The 18,476-nt window shown below is 38.6% G+C and overlaps 1 protein-coding gene across 3 annotated transcripts; it reads left to right on the top strand.

Annotated features, from left to right (window-relative positions):
* LOC109720481 (phosphopantothenoylcysteine decarboxylase-like) lies at positions 7,189–18,253 on the top strand. 3 transcript variants are annotated; one of them, XM_020247631.1, is made up of 5 exons: positions 7,189–7,247; positions 8,022–8,224; positions 8,337–8,430; positions 16,334–16,696; positions 17,738–18,253. In XM_020247631.1, the coding sequence occupies exons 4-5, from the start codon at positions 16,364–16,366 to the stop codon at positions 18,023–18,025; spliced, it is 621 nt and encodes a 206-aa protein (XP_020103220.1). In that variant the 5' UTR covers positions 7,189–7,247; positions 8,022–8,224; positions 8,337–8,430; positions 16,334–16,363; the 3' UTR covers positions 18,026–18,253. The 3 variants fall into 3 exon arrangements, with proteins under 3 accessions (XP_020103220.1, XP_020103222.1, XP_020103221.1); XM_020247633.1 differs by lacking the exon at positions 7,189–7,247 and adding an exon at positions 15,607–15,692 and having other exon boundaries at positions 7,892–8,224; XM_020247632.1 differs by lacking the exon at positions 7,189–7,247 and adding an exon at positions 15,613–15,692 and having other exon boundaries at positions 7,892–8,224.

Genomic DNA, 18,476 nt, shown 5'->3' on the forward strand with positions numbered 1-18,476 from the left:
CGAGCCGACCAGTGCTGCTGGGCGCCTAGTGCAAAGATTATTATGCCATTCTGGTCCGCAAGATGGTTGCTGGCTGGTCCTAAAACCGAAGGAATAAAAAAAAAAAAAAAAAAAAAACTTTTCGATCACAGTTATTTTATGTGAATATACTACTGTATAATTAAAGATAATTTTAATATGGACAAATTAAATTTTTGATCCTAAAACTATACCGTGCTTGATATTTTGATTTCCAAATTTTAATTTATTGCACAGTTTAAACTTTTTGAATTATTAAAATCAACTCTATAATTTAATTTAGTTGACTAAATATAGATAAATTATTAATTTGAAGAAATGCAACATGACTTTTTTATAAAACAATCCTCTAAAATTTTAAAATTTGCAAAATAGCCCTCTCAAAATTTTATTTGTAAAACTAACAATCTTTTCGCCACATCGGTGCCACGTCAGAATTTCTTTTAAAGGCGGTGAATCGTTCACCGCGTTCTCCCATTTTTTTTAAAGGCGGTGAATCATTTACTGTTTTCTCCCATTTCTTTTAAAGACGGTAAATCATTCACCGCCTTTCATTTATTTACTGTTATTTTCTATATCACATATATAATCCTAATAACCACATAAAAATTCTAACAAATCACATATAATCTTAACAACTTTTAAATCTTAATAATTTATCCATATAATTTCATATAATCTTAACTGCCTTTATATGAACTTATATTGATAAATTATATAAAGGCAGTTAAGATTATATGAAATTATATGGATAAATTATTAGGATTTAAAAGTTGTTAAGATTATATGGAATATAGAAAGAAACAGTAAATAAGTAAAAGGCGGTGAATGATTTACCGTCTTTAAAAGAAAGGCGAGAAAGCGGTGAACGATTTACCGCCTTTAAAAGAAATAGGTAAAAGCGGAAAACGATTCACCGCCTTTAAAAAAAAATAAGATAAAACGGTGAACGATTCACCGTCTTTGTAAGAAAACCCCGACGTGGCGTCCACGTGGTGAAAGAAGGGTTAGTTTTACAAATAAAATTTTTACATAGTCATTTTGCCAATTACAACTTTTTAGAGGGTCATTTTATAAAAAAAGCCCAATGCAACACCTTAATTATTGTGTTATTATCAATCACAATGCTTTCATGTCACTTCTATATCAATAATTTATCAATATTTTGCCAATTAAATTAGATTGTGGGATTTAATTGCGAACAATTCGGATAGTTTTTTAAATAAGAAATTATAATAAATTAAAATTTAAGGACCAAAGTATCAAACGCCTTATAGTTTGAGGACCAAAAGTGTAATTTATCCTTTTAATATATATTTATAAATATGAGAATAAAGATTTTTAAATATAATTTTAATATACAATTATCAAATTATTTATGATTAGGTTTTTTCGGCCAATTTGTATAAAAAAATTTATTAGTTTTAAGCTTTTGCAAAAAATAGGTCACTTTTTAGATTTTGCAGATTCGGACCGAATTTTTAGAAAATTGACCAAAATACTCTTATCTTTTTTCTCTCTCCTTTTGTTTTTTCTCATTCTTTATTTTCTTTCTCTTCGAAGAGGACACTGCCAATTTGGACAGTCCGGGTCCGAAATAGACCCGCCGAACGGATAGAGTTTTTTCTGTCCATCTAAGGCGTAAACAAAGTCTGTGCATACATACATACACAGATGCAAGAGAAATAAAGCTATCTATTACATCACGTTTTCACATATCTAGTTCACATGAAACTAGCATATTCTCACAATATGTCAACATGCATATGTCCTCTAGCATCTCATGCACATATCTAGTATTTCTCACAATATGCCCACATGCATATGTCCTCTAACATCTCATGCATACACATATATACATCTAGCTCAACATCATGCAAATAATATACATCTACAAGTATCATGCAACACTAGTTAAGGACCCGCGCTTCGCGGCGGACGAATAAAAAATATTAAACCAAAAAAACTATTTGTATAAATTTTTTAATATTAAAGATTCGGACAAGTCTGAGAACATAACAAAATAAATGTCTATTCATTAATGACAAAAATCTGAAAAAAATGCAGAAGTAATAAGTAGAATAAATTTATTATATCGTCATGGTTCGCTCTTGCTATTGCTCGGGCCATCATCTTCTGCAAATCTATGAGATTCGGTCATATCTGAGAACATAACAAAACCCGCTCTTCGCGGCATACGAATAAAAAATATTAAACAAAAAAAACTATTTGTATAAATTTTTGAATATTACAAGATTTGGTCAAGTCTGAAAACATAACAAAATAGATGTCTATTCATTAATGACAAAAATCTGAAAAGATGCATAAGTAATAAATAGAATAATTTTATTATATCATCATGGTTCACTCTTGCTAGTGCTCGGGCCATCATCTACTGCAAATCTATGAGATTCAGTCATGTCTGAGAACATAACAAAATAAATGTCTATTCATTAATGACAAAAATCTGAAAAGATGCATAAGTAATAAGTAGAATAATTTTATTATATCGTCATGGTTCGCTCTTGCTATTGCTCGGGCCATCATCTTCTGCATGCGAGGCTCAGAACAGTGGATCTCTAAGTAAAGAACTATGGCAAATTCCGCATAAACGATAACGCTGCAACAAATAGCCGCAGGCTACAGAGATTGAACTGAGCCCTCAAGGTCTGCTGGAAATCGAAGACAGCTGATATTACACCAAGCCTGTAGGGCCTGCCTGGAGGCCAGAATTGCAAGCCCCCTAAGCTAAAGGTAAATGGTAGATACTATGGGCCAGCAGGAATTGTCCAAAGACTGCATCGACTGCCCCGAGGCCATTCGACCTAGGCAGAACTGTGGATCTCCTAAGCAAAGGACTACGCCAAATACCATGTGGACAGTAACTTTGCAACAATTAGCGACCGGCTGTAGGGACTGCCGCGAGACTGCAGGGGCTGCCTCGAGACCATGCGCGCGACCTGCCATGCCGTTGCAGATAATTTCTGTAGGGAAAGACAACCTCGGCAAACTGTCCATTTCATCATCGCCTCGCATTAAAGAGCGAAAGGAAAAACAACAGCAAACAAAGAAGTTATAAAAAATATAAAAGAATAAGTAGGAAAACCGAGGTATCTTAAAAATTCCATCCAAAACCAAATTGTAAAACCCAGGTAAAAGCAGGAAATTATTAACAGCAACTTGGCAACAAATAGCCACAGGCTGCAGAAATTGTCGTAAGACAGTAGTGACTGTCCCGATGCAATTCAATCTGCCATGCCATTGCAGGCAAATTCAACATCTGAAAACAAATTCAATAGAGAAGATAACTCTCACAAACCGTCCAACAGCAAATAGAGAAAAATCCGAAAAAAAATATAAGAGTATAAGAAGGAAAACCGAGAGATCACAAAAATCTCATTTTAAAAAAATTCTAAAACCCAGACCATAAACAAAGCAACCATTAGGCATCCAACAACCCAAGCAACATGAAATTCCAAACGCAAGACAACATGAGAAGAGAACAGGAAGAAGCCGAAGAATCCATCAGAAGACCAGACCTCCACTGTGCGGGCAATCACGGCATGAAAAATATCAGAGATAGAAACCTATTTGCAAGTTGGGAAGAAAGTGGGCAAGGAACTTATCAACCAAGGGAGGTTATATATAAACCAGTGTGAGAACAAAGCAAAAGGAGTGAGAGGAGAAGGAAGGTAAAGCGTCGTGGCCGAGCGGCGTAGTATACTGTTATGATGAGACCCACGCCGCTCGATAATGGAAGGGCGTACGGCGCTGCAGCTCACCAATCTCTGGGAAGCGACGGCCCCGCAGCGAGCATTAAATGCCCAAATTTGGGCTAGAGAATGGCAGATCGAGGGGAGATCTGCCAGATCTACGGTAGAGAATGGGGGAAGGCAAGCCTCGTCCGAATGGCATTTAATGCCCAGATCCGGGATAGGTAGAGGCGTACGGGACAGGCCAGAACCATCTCCGGAAAACCGGCGATTCCAGATCTAAGCTAAAGAAGGGGGAAGCCAATCTCCGGCCGAACGGTATTTAATGCTAAGATCCGGGGTAGATAGGGGCATACAGAGCAAGCCGGACCCATATCCGAAAATTTGGAGGTTCGACGGCACATTAAATGCCAAGATCCGGCGAAGTGGCGGTTAAGCGGCGTAAGGTACAACCCCTACAGATCCGGGTTAGACAGGGGCGTACGGAGCAAGCCGGACCCATATCCGGGAAACCGGAGGTTTGACGGCACATTAAATGCCAAGATTCGATGAAGCGGCAGTTGAGCGGCGTAAGGTACGACCCCTACAGGGAGGTCGGTAGAGAGAGAGAGATTGAAGGGATTGGAGGGAGGAGTGGAGGTGCCAGGGAGAGGGGACCCACGGGTCAGATGGGTGAGAGAGAGGGAAAAAAAATTGGAGAGCGGGGGCGTAGCACAGTATAGGGGGGACCCACGGGTCAGATGGGTGAGAGAGGGAGAAAAATTTTTTTGGGGGCCCACATCACCGAAATGAAGGAGAAACTGCAAAATGGTTAAGGGTTCGCCCTTTAATGTTATTGTATAGATGGATCATCATCCCTGACACTAAAGAATGAATTTACTAAGAACTCATAGGTTTCTCACATAATCCCAAGCATGATGCTATATGATCAATATGCAGAACTTACACATAGAATCAAATTTGGCTAATTCGGATAGCACCTCTCGCTTCGTGTCGACAGAGGCGGAGACGGCGCGCCTCGCCTTTGTCCTGCGTGCTCTGGCCCGCGCATGCACACCATCCCTCCACCTTCCTCGCCTCCGACCCCGCCGACGCTGTGCGATGACCCTCTTTTCTTCTTTTTTTTTTCTCTCTGACCCACATCCACCGTCTACCCGGCTCTTTACAACAGTAAAGAAGGCAGCGTCTTGTTCTCTTCCTCTCCCTTTTCTCTCTCGTTCTTTTTTTTTTCTCTTTGACCCTCCTCCACTGCTTCCGCGACCTTCCACGATGGTAGCGAGGACAGCGCAGCATCCTCTTCCTTCGCCTTCGCCAGCGCAGGCTTTCACGCCCTGGGATCCCTTTTTGTAAGCCATTTTGAAATTGGACTATCTTTGTAAATCAGAGTCTACGAAAAAGAGCCAATTTTTTTTAACATTGACCTAGGAATGTAATAGACCCGCCACAAATACAGAAAACTCTCCGTTCCAAACTGATGAAGTCTCCCCTGTATTTGCATGGCTTAGCACATAATACAAGTATCAACCATGACCTCTACTCACACAAACAATATTCATGAGTCACAAGAATTATCATTTCAAGTTTCACATTCATTCCTACTAGTTAAAAGTGCCTCCCACCTGAAGGCTTCACTTTTAAACTTTAGTTTTCTGAAAATCCACAAAAAGCCGAAAAATCATTTTAAAAATTGTTTCCTACATGAAAACTTTTGTTTTGGAAATACTACCACGAGGGGTAGAAAATCACATTCTGAAATCCGAATCCAAAGTCATAGTGTCCAAAAACCACGAATATTCTAAAAATCCAGAGTAACCAAAAACTCATAATTATGTCATCCAAGAATCCGCGAATAAAAATCATCAACTGAACTACATATAACAACTACTAACAGGTATAGAGGGTAAACTATACTATCTCATGTATACAATAAGCGTCAAATCAGAATTGATACCGTAAGGTCGGGATCTCTATCTCACGCTATTTATAGCCTCACGCATCATCCCAACCCTCACCATCTAAGCTACCTGAAAAAAAAAAAGTGGGGGCTGAGAACATGTAAACAAGTCTCCCCTTCCCAGTGGTATCACAAATCGACGAAGGCAAACTGCACACTCTCACAAATGGAAGGGATAAACAACGATAGTGTCACGCCTCGGGGTCTCTTTTAGTTTGAAACACAGCGGAAAAGCATCTAAATTTTTTTTTGAAAACCTGACCCTAGAGTATGCCAGATTTGCCACAAACACAAGAAATCTACTGTTCACACAGACAGAGTCTTCCCTGTATTTGCACGGCGTCGCACAAGTACAAGATGTTCAAACAGAGTATAACCAGGATACAATCATAATACATGAATATACAATACACAACATTTATTCACCATTCATCAGATATTTACCATTCAGTGTTTAAGCATAAAAACCACGAGAAAACTCTTTTGAAAGCTCTTTTCCACACAGAAACCTTTTCTTTTTAAAACACGCTACCACGAGGGGTAGAAAACTATTTTTCCTTTTCACAAAATCCACGAGTTCTATAGTTCATTCAAAACCACATGAATTCGAATAATATAAACCAACTGAACCATGAAATATTAAAGCTATTAATAACAAAAGTAAACAGGGTAGGAACTAAACCAACAAACTGGGTCGGAAGCTCTAGCAACCACTACAAATGTGTCTCACGTCTCGTCTCAACTCTCAGCGCTCGCGATACCTGAAAAATGGTGGGGGAGGTGAGAACATGTAAACATGTCTCCTCTCCCAGTGGGTACCGCAAGCCGATGAAGGCGAGGAGTACTCACCGGATCAGGAAGAGATAAACAACAATATGGGTAAGCTTAAATGCAGTAGCAACGATAATGAACGAAAGTTTTTATATCTTATTCCCGCCTGCGCGTTTTCGTGTTTTTAAGGTCGGTTTGTTTTCTGGATCAGAACATAGTTAGTTAATTCACGAATTATTCGCGAATTTTTTAAATGCCAAATTAAACACAGAATAATTCGCGGTTTTTTGAGCAAAAATAATTATTCGCGAATAAAACGGGATTCACGAATAATTCGGTCCAAAAAAAAAGGCCCTCTTGCTTGCGACTGTGAGCGGACTTGTGGGCCTCGCGATGGCCCAAAACAGAAAAAAGAACCTGTCGCCCAAAAATAGAAAAAAAGAAAAGAAAAGAAAGGATTTCTGAAAACCATCGCCCCCCTCCCACGAGGCGACGACTCCCACGCTCCCACCCCGACCCCTCCCAAAAAAAAGGGTTTGCCCTAACTTCTCACTCCTGCGGCGGTGCGGCCCTGCCATCGACCCCTGCGGCGGTCTCCCTCTTCCCTTCCGGCCGCTCGCCGATCGCCATCGGAAGCCCTCCTCTTCAGAAGTCGAAGATCGAAGATCGGGTTCTTCACTCTTCAGAAATCGAAACCCTCCTCGTCGCCTCTTCCTCTCCCGCTTCCGCTTCCTCTCCCGCTTCCGCTATCCAACGATAGATCAGTAATCGGGTGGTTCTTTACAAACCAGGTACGATTTGAGTTTTTTTCATTCTTCAAAGAAAAAGTTGAAAGCTTTTAGTCATCTGATGGATACTTTTTTATACACAAATGGCGCCTCGAGTGCTTAAATTGAATGTGTCCATTCTCTGTTATGCACAAAGAAGACCCAAACATAGTGCTAAATAAATAATCTTAATTAACTTTGGGACCAGGAACTCTTGTATTATACCTAATCAATTTCATGATCTTTGTCGACACTTGCAAAAGGAAAATTTTGTTGTGGTCTTTCATGGACCATTGACTCACTGGGGTTTCTACTTAATTTTTGAGACATAACTTTGGGACCAGGTACTATTTGAGTTTTCATTCTTCAAAGCAAAAGTTGGAAGCTTTTACATTTAAATATGGACTATTTTGATCACTTATTTGCTTAATTATTTCTTTATTTTGAGGCATAATATAGTTTACTATTTTTTTTTACTTAATTAGTTTAATTTTTTAGGTTTTTATTTTTATATTCTTAAAAAATATGAGTATTTATGCTAATAGCATAAATCTTGAGAGGAAAAAAATTTAATTTAATAGCCGAATTTTTGATCCCGAATTTTTAATTGGTGAACGTATAATATCCGTATAAATCACGTATCCGAATAATTGGCGAATCCGTTTTTTAGCCTTTTTTTCAACGAATTTAAAAATTAGAAAACGAATTTTATCCGAATTATACCCGTACCGAATTTTTGCCGAATCCGAATTAACTAACTATGCTCTCAACCTCGCACACGATGGCCATACTGGGAAGGATTGTTCGCCGAGGTGATCCCTCTTGACGTCGCACCTCCGCGGCGTCTCTGCCCTCCTCTCCCGCTTTCGCGCTAAGATCTCCAAACTCCGCTTCTTCCTCCGCCATCCGTCCCCTCTCTGCTCGAAGCAAGCGCACATCAACCGCCTCTAGTGCCCCTTCTGCGCCCTCGACCTCCGCGAGCTCGCCAGCGCCTTCGCATGGTACCCCCCCACTTCTCGATGCTCCTAGATCTAGGGTTTTGTGAGATTCCATGTTTGATGTGGGTTTCAATGTTTCATCATTTTGGTTGTTGTGATTGATTATTCGCAATAGCAACGCGATCCATCATTTGGCAAGCGAAGAACATCTGAGGAACTAGCTTGATCAAGTCGATTTGTTTAGTGTTTTGGAGGCGGAGCTGCTCAAGGTGAGTGCATGATTCAATTTGAAGTAATTTTTTAATGATTTTTGGCCTCTGAAATTTCTAAAGTAGAAGCTAGCTTGATCCTGGTGTTTATTTGCATCAAGTAAATTTAATGCTTGTTAAGTTTACTCTATGACCGTAAAGTAAGTTGAACTAGATGCTAATTAGATGCACTACGACTGTAAAGTAAGTTAGTTTTCTAAGGACACTATTGTGATTTCATGTAGTTCATGAAAATAGTTTCCTCAATGTTGAGTTTTTTTAATGAGTTTTTGTACATATACTTCCTTATATTTTTTTTTCAGATATATATATATATATATATATATATATATATATATATATATATATATATATCATTGTTTGAGAAGGATTTTAAGTGAAATTGTTATTTTTGTATAAATTATTTGATAAAGTCAGCTAAAGATGTACAACGATTGAAGTGGCTAGATTCGTGTTGGAGTTTTCCTAATTTGAAGAAATTAAATTTATTTTGAGTATATTAAATCATAAATGACAAAAATTTCAAAGAAAATAAAAATTCAACTATTTTGCCTCCAATTTATACAAGATCACTTTTGACAAAGTGCAAGAAAAAATAAAATTTAAAAGTATTTGAGAAGAATTTTTAGAGTTTTTGATGGATGAGAAGTGAGTTAGGGCGTAAACGGCGTAAAAACAAAGTTTTAGAATGAGAAAAAAGAACCGGATACGACTTACCTATTTGGCAAAGCCCTCGAACAAATATTAATTTTTTTCCTTTAATTAAGTTTTGCATTTGGTTTTTAACTTTGTGAGCTTAAAAAAATTGAAAAACTAGACTAGATTTATAACGTCACTCCTTGCAGGAGGATGCTCTATGTGCTCCATAAGTGTTATAACTATATTTTCTTTTGTTCCTTTTATAGGTTATTTATATATATTCAAAGTTATAATTCCTAATGATGGATAAAAGTTGGATTAATAAGCCGAGAAATACCAAGGATTATCTCGATGGAGTTGCTAATTTTGTTAAATCAGTAAATGAGAAGGCCTCTATTAATGGAAAGATTTATTGTCCATGTTGAAAATGCTTTAACCGTTCCTTATATATTTGTTTCAGAAATTGTTGAGGAACATTTGGTGTGGAATGGGTTTTTTTTAGGCTACATTGACTGGGTCCTTCATGAGGAGTCATTGTCTGGGGCATCAAATGAAGCTCATCATAGCCAAGACATCCAATTTAATTTAGGATCTACTAATGTGCAAGACCCTATAGGACGATGCTATGTGAAAATTGTATCAACCGGTCCTCGTCGAGAATTGGTTTAAGATGTTTTTGGATTTAATTCTGAAAATTTAGGGCAATCAAGTGATAATGATGACATCAAATATTTGGGTGAATCTAGTGAAGGGCAACAAGCAAACAGTGCATTCGATAGGTCCATGCCTTCATCTGATAAAGACACAGCTCGGTATCGCAACTTGTTACAAGATTGTGATAAAGAACTTTACCCAGATTGTAAAAGTTACTCAAAAATATCTTTTCTTGTCCACCTATTTCATCTCAAATGCTTGTATGGGTGGTCCGAAGAGTCTTTCTCTATGTTGCTTGAACTATTAAAAGATGCATTTCCGGAAGGCACTTCTTTACCATTATCCTCTTATGAAGCTAAAAAACTGATAAAAGAATTGGGTCTTGGGTATGAGAAGATTCATGCTTGTAACAATGATTGCATGTTGTATTGGGGTGAAAGGGCGAATCAAGACTCTTGTCATGTATGTGGTTCTTCATGATGGGTCAAAAATAAAGATTGTGACACTAACTTTTTGAGTAAAAAGGATAATATGCTCAGTAAAGAAAAGGCAGTCAAGGTATTGCGCTATTTTCCTCTTATTCCACGATTAAAGCAACTTTACATGTCATCAAAGATCGCTGCCTCTATGAGATGGCATATTGAGGGCCGCACAAAAGATGGAAACTTACGACACCCAACAGATGGCTTAGTATGGAAATCATTTCTCTCGTTATCGAGATTTTGCTTTTGATCCTCGCAATGTTAGGCTCGGTCTCGTTAGCGATGGATTTAATTCATTTCAAACAATGAATTCCACTTATAACACTTGTCCAATTCTGTTGATTCCATATAATACCACCATTGTTGTGCATAAAACGATCATTATTTATCTTATCTATAGTAATTCCTAGTGAAAAAGGTCCTGGTAATGATATTGATATTTATTTGTAACCTCTAATAGAAGAATGAAAACAGTTATGGGAAGGTGTTGAAGCTTTTAATGCTTTTAGCAAGCAAAATTTTAATTTGCGAGGAGCTCTTCTTTGGACGTTTAGCGATTTCCCAGCATATGCCAACCTATCTGGTTGGAGCACTAAAAGGCGCGTTGCTTGCCCTTGTTGTGGAAATTCAACTTATTCATGTTGGTTAAAGCATGGGGGAAAGTTTTGTTACATGGGTCATCGCCAATGGTTGGACAAACCATCTTTTTAGATTTCAAAAGATTTCGCTCTGGAAACGACATCATCATATGCCTCAAGGTGTAGCGGTGCGAGACCAATGCGAATATGTCCATTCAATCCTTCCTCAAATCTCTTAGCTCGTGACTCATCATCATTTACCAGTTTTGGGGCGAAGTGGGACAGTCGGTCAAACTCAGCCTCGTACTCCACAGACATCGAACCTTGCTTCAAATCCAGAAATTGTCTTTCAAGCTAGCGAAGCTTGCTCCTTGGAAAGTACTTTGCATAAAATGATAATCAAAAATCCTTTCATGAAAGGGCTGCTAAATTATTGCCGCGAGTTCTCAACTCGCTTTTCCACCAATTATTTGCTCTGCCTTGAAGCATGAACGTCCCGAATCTCACTTTCTCCTCATCGGTGCACTGCATGGCCGAAAATGCCTTCTCCATCTCTTTGATCCAAGTTTCCACTTCATCCGGATTTGTAGTGCCTGAAAAAGATGACGGTGTAGATTTCTTAAACTCATTGATGCTCCTCTCTCGAACTCTGGAATTCGACTCAATGGCACTAGGAACAAGATTCTGATGCAAACTCTGTTGCTGAGTTTGAACTAGCCCGACAACAGCTTGAATCAAGGTGGCAACTAGGGGATCCATCGTGATACTCTGAGGTAAAATGGCGGAGTGGGTGGGAATAGTGGTTTGTGGTGGAGGCGGAACAAAGCCAGAAGGTGCAGTCGACGGCGGAAACGAAGGTAGTGGGAGCGGCCGTCGAAGGCATCCCCATATTAATAGTCTGCTGCAGAGGTGGAGCAAAAGCCGAAGGATTTATTTGAGGCGTTGCGGTCGATTGTAGCGGATTCTGGGTAGTAGGCGGAACAATGGTCTGAGGTGGAACAGTTGCCGAGGATGTGGTATTCAAAAGTGAGGCTAATGTGGCGTTCATATCTGCATCTCCGGATACGGCTGGAGATGGGTTCCTCTATTGCTCGTTGTTGGTGTTGCCACGGCGGGACGGATGCACTATCTTTTATTAAGAGAAGAGATCACAACCATATTAATACGAGATGTTAATCGAAACTACAAAGCAGCAGCGCAACAAATTTAGATATACGCTTACTTCTGCCCATCCTCACACGTCCTAATAATCACTCACTGTCCTATACCTTAAAAAAATTCCTAGAGATCTTAAACCTATGCTCTGATACCAAATGCAACGACCCGACCCGCTAGCAATAATAACTCGTTGAGCCCAAACCACCGTCAAAATGCTTAAGCCTAGTTATTATTACTAGCGTGTAGGCCATCGGGTCAGATCACAACAAACAGACCAGGACCAGAATTACCAGGCGATGTAAAATTCTAGAAGTGGCTCATACGGGTTTAAGAGGTGGCTCTCACCAAATCCGTTGGTGTAGCATTTTGTCCCGCATAGCACTTAGCTCTCACATTTTCGACTAGTATTCGGCCATGATACCAAATGCAACGACCCCGACCGTTAGCAATAATAACTCGTTAGGCCAAACCACCGGCCCAAAATGCTTAAGCCCAGTTATTATTGCTAGCGTGTAGTCCATCGGGTCAGATCACAGACAGACAAACCAGGACCAGAATTACCAGGCGATGTGAGATTCTAAAAGTGGCTCCTAAGGGTTCAAGAGGTGGCTCCCACCAAATCCGTGGGTGTAGCACTTTGTCCCGCATAGCTCTTAGCTCTCACACTTTCGGCTGGTATTCGGCTCTGATACCAAATGCAACGACCCGACCCGCTAGCAATAATTAATCGTTGGGCCCAAACCAGCTGCCTAAAATGCTTTAGCCCAGTTATTATTACTAGCGTGTAAGCCATCGGGTCAGATCACAGACAGACTGACCAGGATTGGAATTACCAGGCGATGTGAGATTCTAGAGGTGGTTCCTACGGGTTCAAGAGGTGGCTCCCACCAAATCTGTTGGTGTAGCACTGTCCCACATAGCACTTAGCTCTCACACTTTTGGTTGGTATTCGGCTCTGATACCAAATGCAACGATCCGACCCGCTAGCAATAATAACTCGCGGCTCAAAATGTTTAAGCCCAGTTATTATTGCTAGCGGGTCTGATCGTTGCATTTGGTATCAGAGCCGAATACCAGCCGAAAGTGTGAGAGCTAAGGGCTATGCAGGACAAAGTGCTACACCAACGGATTTGGTGGGAGCCACCTCGTGAACCCGTAGGAGCCACCTCTAGAATCTCACATCGCTTGGGGGCTTAAACATTTTGGGCCGGTGGTTTGGTCCCAACGAGTTATTATTGTTAGCAGGTCGGGTCGTTGCATATCAAGCAATGTTGTTTGAGGATGTAGATGATTTTATAGATGATACTCATCACCTTAAGAAGGCTGAGAATGATGATGGAACATAAAAGCTAGCAACACATGGTGTAGTACAACAGGCGTGGAAGAAAAGAAGCATCTTCTTTGATCTACCATATTGGGAGCATAATCTTATTCGTCGTAATCTTGATTTGATGCATGTTGAGAAGAACGTTTGTGATAATCATTGGAGCTATATTGAATTTCAATGGGAGCACGAAAAATAATCTCGGATCACGTCTTGACTTAAAGGTTATGGATATAAGACATGATTTGCATCCGAAAATTCTTTCGAACAACAAAACTTAGCTGGCCTGTAGCATGCTACACCATGTCAATGGAGGAAAAAGTTATCGAAAAATCGCAAAATTTATTTTCTAGATACTTCAAATATGCTAGATCAAGTCTAATGGAGCCGATCGTCGATTCGGAAGCACCATCATCGAAAACGGCTTAGGAGTACGGAGGCCTCCGTGCTCCTAATAGCACACAAGACTTACTCTGATATTTAAATAGTTTCTAACAGTTTTCAGGAAAAAAAATTATCACAAACAAGGATTAGGTGGTGAAAATCTAAATATAGGTATTAATTCTTCGGGGAGCAACGTTCAAATTGGAAAACTTTTCAAGAGGGTTTTTTATATTTTAGTCTTAAAAAAATGAAATAAAAAAATAAGATAGGTTTTAATTCAGCAAGCATACCCAGTGTGTTTCTTGTGCAAGCAACATCAACAAAGCATACTCCACAATATTTTTCATATTTATATTCCTCTTATTTCCCATTTCCTTCTTTTTAATGTTAGTACGGAACACGGTGAATGATTTATCGTGTCTAGACAAAATATATGTATTGTTTGAACACGGCGAATGATTCACCGTGTTTAACTTAACACCATCCTGCTTGCGCGGTGTTGATGTGGCGCCTGTGTGGCTGGGATAGGGCTAAATTTATAATTATAAATTTGATGAGGTTATTTGTAAAAATTTTTTTTGAGGCCAAATACAAAAAAAAGCCCTTCATCAATATATACAGTGCCGATTTGGTTCATACATACCTCTATAGATCTCGGGTTCACCAATTTTTAGGTTTTTCGGTTTGGGAGTGAAGCGGGCCAAAAGCGCCCTTCAATCTAGGGCCTGGAAATCGCGCGCCTCCCTCTTCACCCCTTCTTCTCCTCTGACGACACCCCCACCAAATCTTCTCTCTCTTCTGGTCTCTCTCGCATCATTTAGCTTATTTTCTCTCTCTAGGGCATTGAAACTCCAAAACCCTTGCTCCTCTATTGATCCGAGGTACTCCCCATCTCTCTCTCTCGCACTCACAGTTCATCACTAAATTGAGATTTCTCACTGCATCGGGAAAGGTCGGGACGAAGCCAATCGAGGTTTTGTCTCTACGAAGTTTAGGCTTTTTTTTTACTTTTTGTTTCTTGCGATTTATCTATCAATTTAATTGTTTTTAAGTTACCAGAAATGTTGGGCTTCTCTACGATCTACAAGTTGGTGATGTGAGAAATTAGGAAAGATAATGGAGTCATTGTTTGGTGTTGGATAATATTTTAACTAGCTTTTCATGGGAGGAACCGAACTGTTTGACTGCTCTGTGTCATGCTTTAGAGTCTACGTCGCATGGAATGCGACTCTGATGCGGCAAAATATTAGAACAGGATATATGTAAAGTATGGTTAAAAAAAAGATATTCTTTTTAATATATGCTATTAGTACTTGTGAAAAAAGTTTTCAAAATAGAATAAGATATCGAGATTTGTGTATAAAGCTACAAGACGAAGCGTTTCAACATTCGTCTCGAGTTTTTATTGACTGTGAACATAGGATGGAGTTTCATCCAAATGCATTGTGCGATAATGTATATAATAATAACAAGTTTTTGGATATAGCCTACTTGAGAATGAATACATCCAGAACTAAGCACCCCTCCTTAAGTACCCCTCGAGTATCCAGGTGTTTGACTAATTTTTAGAGTTGTTTGATACTTATTTGATGCATCCGACAATATGTGATCGACGTGTGAAATTATTATATCTATAACTTGCATTCCATTTATTTTCAGTGGCTTTTGACTAGTCAAAGCTACAATAAAATGCAGCAATTTTTTTTGGTTTAGTAACAAAGATTTTGGAAAATGGGACTATTAAGTTGACTATAACCAAAGGAATGTATTTGTTGAGTAACTGAAATATTGGTGAACTTAAAGATCTATGAGCTTGTCAATCATGTGAATGAACTCGAGTAAATGAGTTATGCTGTAAATTTCCTTGGTGTCAAGCTACATGTTGTGCTTCTCTTGCTACCTTGTATTATTCCTTTTGTTTTCTTACGAAATTCGAATTTGAACGAAATTGTTTTAGTTTCAGTTGGCGCTGATTGGAAATGCGGGTTTGAAAATGTTCTAAACCGAAAGACTTCAATATTGTTTAGGTTGGGTCTAAGAAAGGTTAGTTTTACAATGCCAATCAAAATTGAATGTAATGAGCTCATAGGATTTAATTTTAATATATTAATTATTATCTTTTATGAATCTATTATATATTTAATGATTTTCTCTCTATGTTAGATGGCGCTATGAAAGTTAGCTTTCTCAGTTATCGTTTATGTACTTAAGATTTCTATTGTTCTTCAGAATCATTGTGAAATATTTGATGACCTTTTATCAATGCGTAAATTGTCAATAGCGATGGCCTAAACTGCAACAAAGTTTTCGAACCACTAGTTATTATACTGATATTGAAAATATTAGTTACTATTTAGGCACTGTTCACTAAGTGCGTATCTTAAATCTCGGGTTTATGGGTAATATAATTCTTTTCTGCTTTCTGTGTGCATAGGAGGCATGTTTGTAAGTAAATTCTTAGTAGGAATTTGACGGTCATCACTTGTTTAGAGAAACTGCTTTGCTCTTAAAACTTGATATTGATAATTATCTATTATGTATTACTTAGCTATAACAATGTTTTGTGTAGATAAACAATTCTCATTCTTGGTCACTGTAATCCTCATTTTCTTATTTAGTGTATTGGAAGTTTCCTAGCTGTGGTTAGCTACACCTTATTGTTATCTTGATTTGTCAATTTTCAGCCAAAGAAAAACTGTCCCAGCTAAGAATTGATGGCCAATCAAGAGATTTTACCTGGAAGCACGATAAATACGGAATCCACCAAACCTCGGATCCTCCTCGCTGCTTCTGGGAGTGTGGCTGCGATCAAATTTGAGAGCCTTTGTCGGATTTTTTCTGAGTGGGCCGAAGTTAGGGCAGTGGCAACCAATTCAGCCTTACATTTCATAGATAAAAAAGCACTTCCAAGCAATGTGATGCTTTTCACTGATGATGATGAATGGTCTAGTTGGAAGAAGATAGGAGATGGAGTACTCCACATTGAGCTGAGGAAATGGGCAGACATTATGATCATTGCCCCGCTATCGGCAAATACCCTTGCAAAGGTACTTTTTTGGGGTTACTTGCAAATTTGTCCCGGAAGTTTGACCCATATTTTAACTTTGTTCTTAAAGTTTCAATTGTATAATTTATTCTCTGAAGATTGGTTTGATTTCAGTTTTGTCCTCATTTTATTTTTGACAATTTAGTCTTTGAAGCTTGATCCCAATTTCCATTTGGTCATTAGAGTTGCAAATTCCAAAATTAAAAGTCAAGTATCGTAGATGGTATGACTTAATTCTTATGCAGAACAAACTCTATGGATTAAATTGTTAGAATTGAAAATACGAGGATGAAATTGAAGAGAGGGTCAATCTTCAGTGATTGAAATTGTGATCGACCCATTATTTTTATTAACAAAAGGGTAAAAGTGCGCCAGGTTCTCAGGCTTTTTGCTAAGTTTCATTTTGGTGATCAACCTTTTTAGTTTTTGCAATTGGGTTTCTAAATTTTGTATCCTGCGATTGCTGCTCAAAACTTAGCGCATATAGGTTACTCTTTTTCTAAATTTAAATTGACTGAGATGTCCATTATTTCTTTCCAGCTGCCATATAAGCAAGTATTGTACATGTAGTTAGGGTTAAGATCACGGACCTGGTAGGGTGATATTTCTATCCTTTTGAAGGGGAATAAAATATTAAAGGGCTAATATTGCGTAAATGAAGAGTTTAGGGACCTGTCCCCAAAGATCAAAAGATTGAGGATCATGATGAAACTTAATTAAAAGGCCAAGCACCTTCTGGTAGAATTTTCTCATCAATTAATTTCAGCCATGGTAATCATCAGCAGTTCAACATATATATATATATATTTTAGTTGTATTTCAAATTGCTCAAGTAGATGGACCGTAGATCAGAAAACAAAAGAAAGAAAGGCAGAAAGGAAGATTTAGGATATCAAAATTACTTGAAACAACTTTAGCATAATTGACTATTAAAATACCTCGAAAACCCTAAACCCTAAACCAACCATATTTGCTGGTTTACCTTTACCTGTTTACAATTCTTTCTAATGCCATTTTTGAATTTCTTTTTTCCTTCATTTAGATTGCCGGTGGGCTATGCGACAACCTTTTGACGTGCATTGTGCGAGCGTGGGATTACAACAAGCCTCTCTACGTGGCGCCAGCGATGAACACCTTCATGTGGAATAATCCATTCACGAAACGCCACCTAGATACGATCGGCGAGCTCGGTATAACTCAGATCCCTCCGATCGCTAAAAGGCTAGCTTGTGGGGATTATGGGACTGGTGCAATGGCCGAGCCTTCAGAGATTTATACTACTGTTAGACTCTCTTACAAGCCGCGAGTCGTTGTTGATGAGTGTAGCTGATAATGCACTGAGGTGCTTTTATTTTAATTCTTGTTAGTGCAGCATTCTAATTCTAATTTAGTCTCTGACTGTTGTAAAACTCGGTCGTTTTAGCGCTCTGAAACCCTAAATTCATGGCGGGGTTAACTTTTCAAGGTTTGTAAAGTGTAAGCCAAAAGAGAATGTAGTGAAATGTAACAAAAGTATGATTGATTATATAAAGTTTTATCCTAATAATATTTATTGCCATGTTGATTTGAAAATAAAAGATGCCAACAAGGATTCTGAAATATAATATATGAAGAAAACTTGGTCAACAACTTAGAAGCGAGCAGGAAGTGCAAAGGGAAGTGTATATACTTTTGTTGCAGTGGAAAGTTGAAAGAGCTATGCTATTGGTACAACCCATATTGGGTTGTACATCCTACAACTGAGTGATTCAAAGGCTCATATTAAGTAGCTTTTGGAAAAA

This window comes from Ananas comosus, linkage group 14, assembly GCF_001540865.1.
Source record: "Ananas comosus cultivar F153 linkage group 14, ASM154086v1, whole genome shotgun sequence".
Classification (NCBI taxonomy): Eukaryota; Viridiplantae; Streptophyta; class Magnoliopsida; order Poales; family Bromeliaceae; genus Ananas; species Ananas comosus.

Bases quoted from the DNA above. Each gene is read 5' to 3' on its own strand.
- LOC109720481 (XM_020247631.1), top strand. From the start codon at position 16,364: ATGGCCAATCAAGAGATTTTACCTGGAAGCACGATAAATACGGAATCC. The intron at 16,697-17,737 runs GTACTTTTTTGG...TCCTTCATTTAG, and splicing joins CGGCAAATACCCTTGCAAAG to ATTGCCGGTGGGCTATGCGA.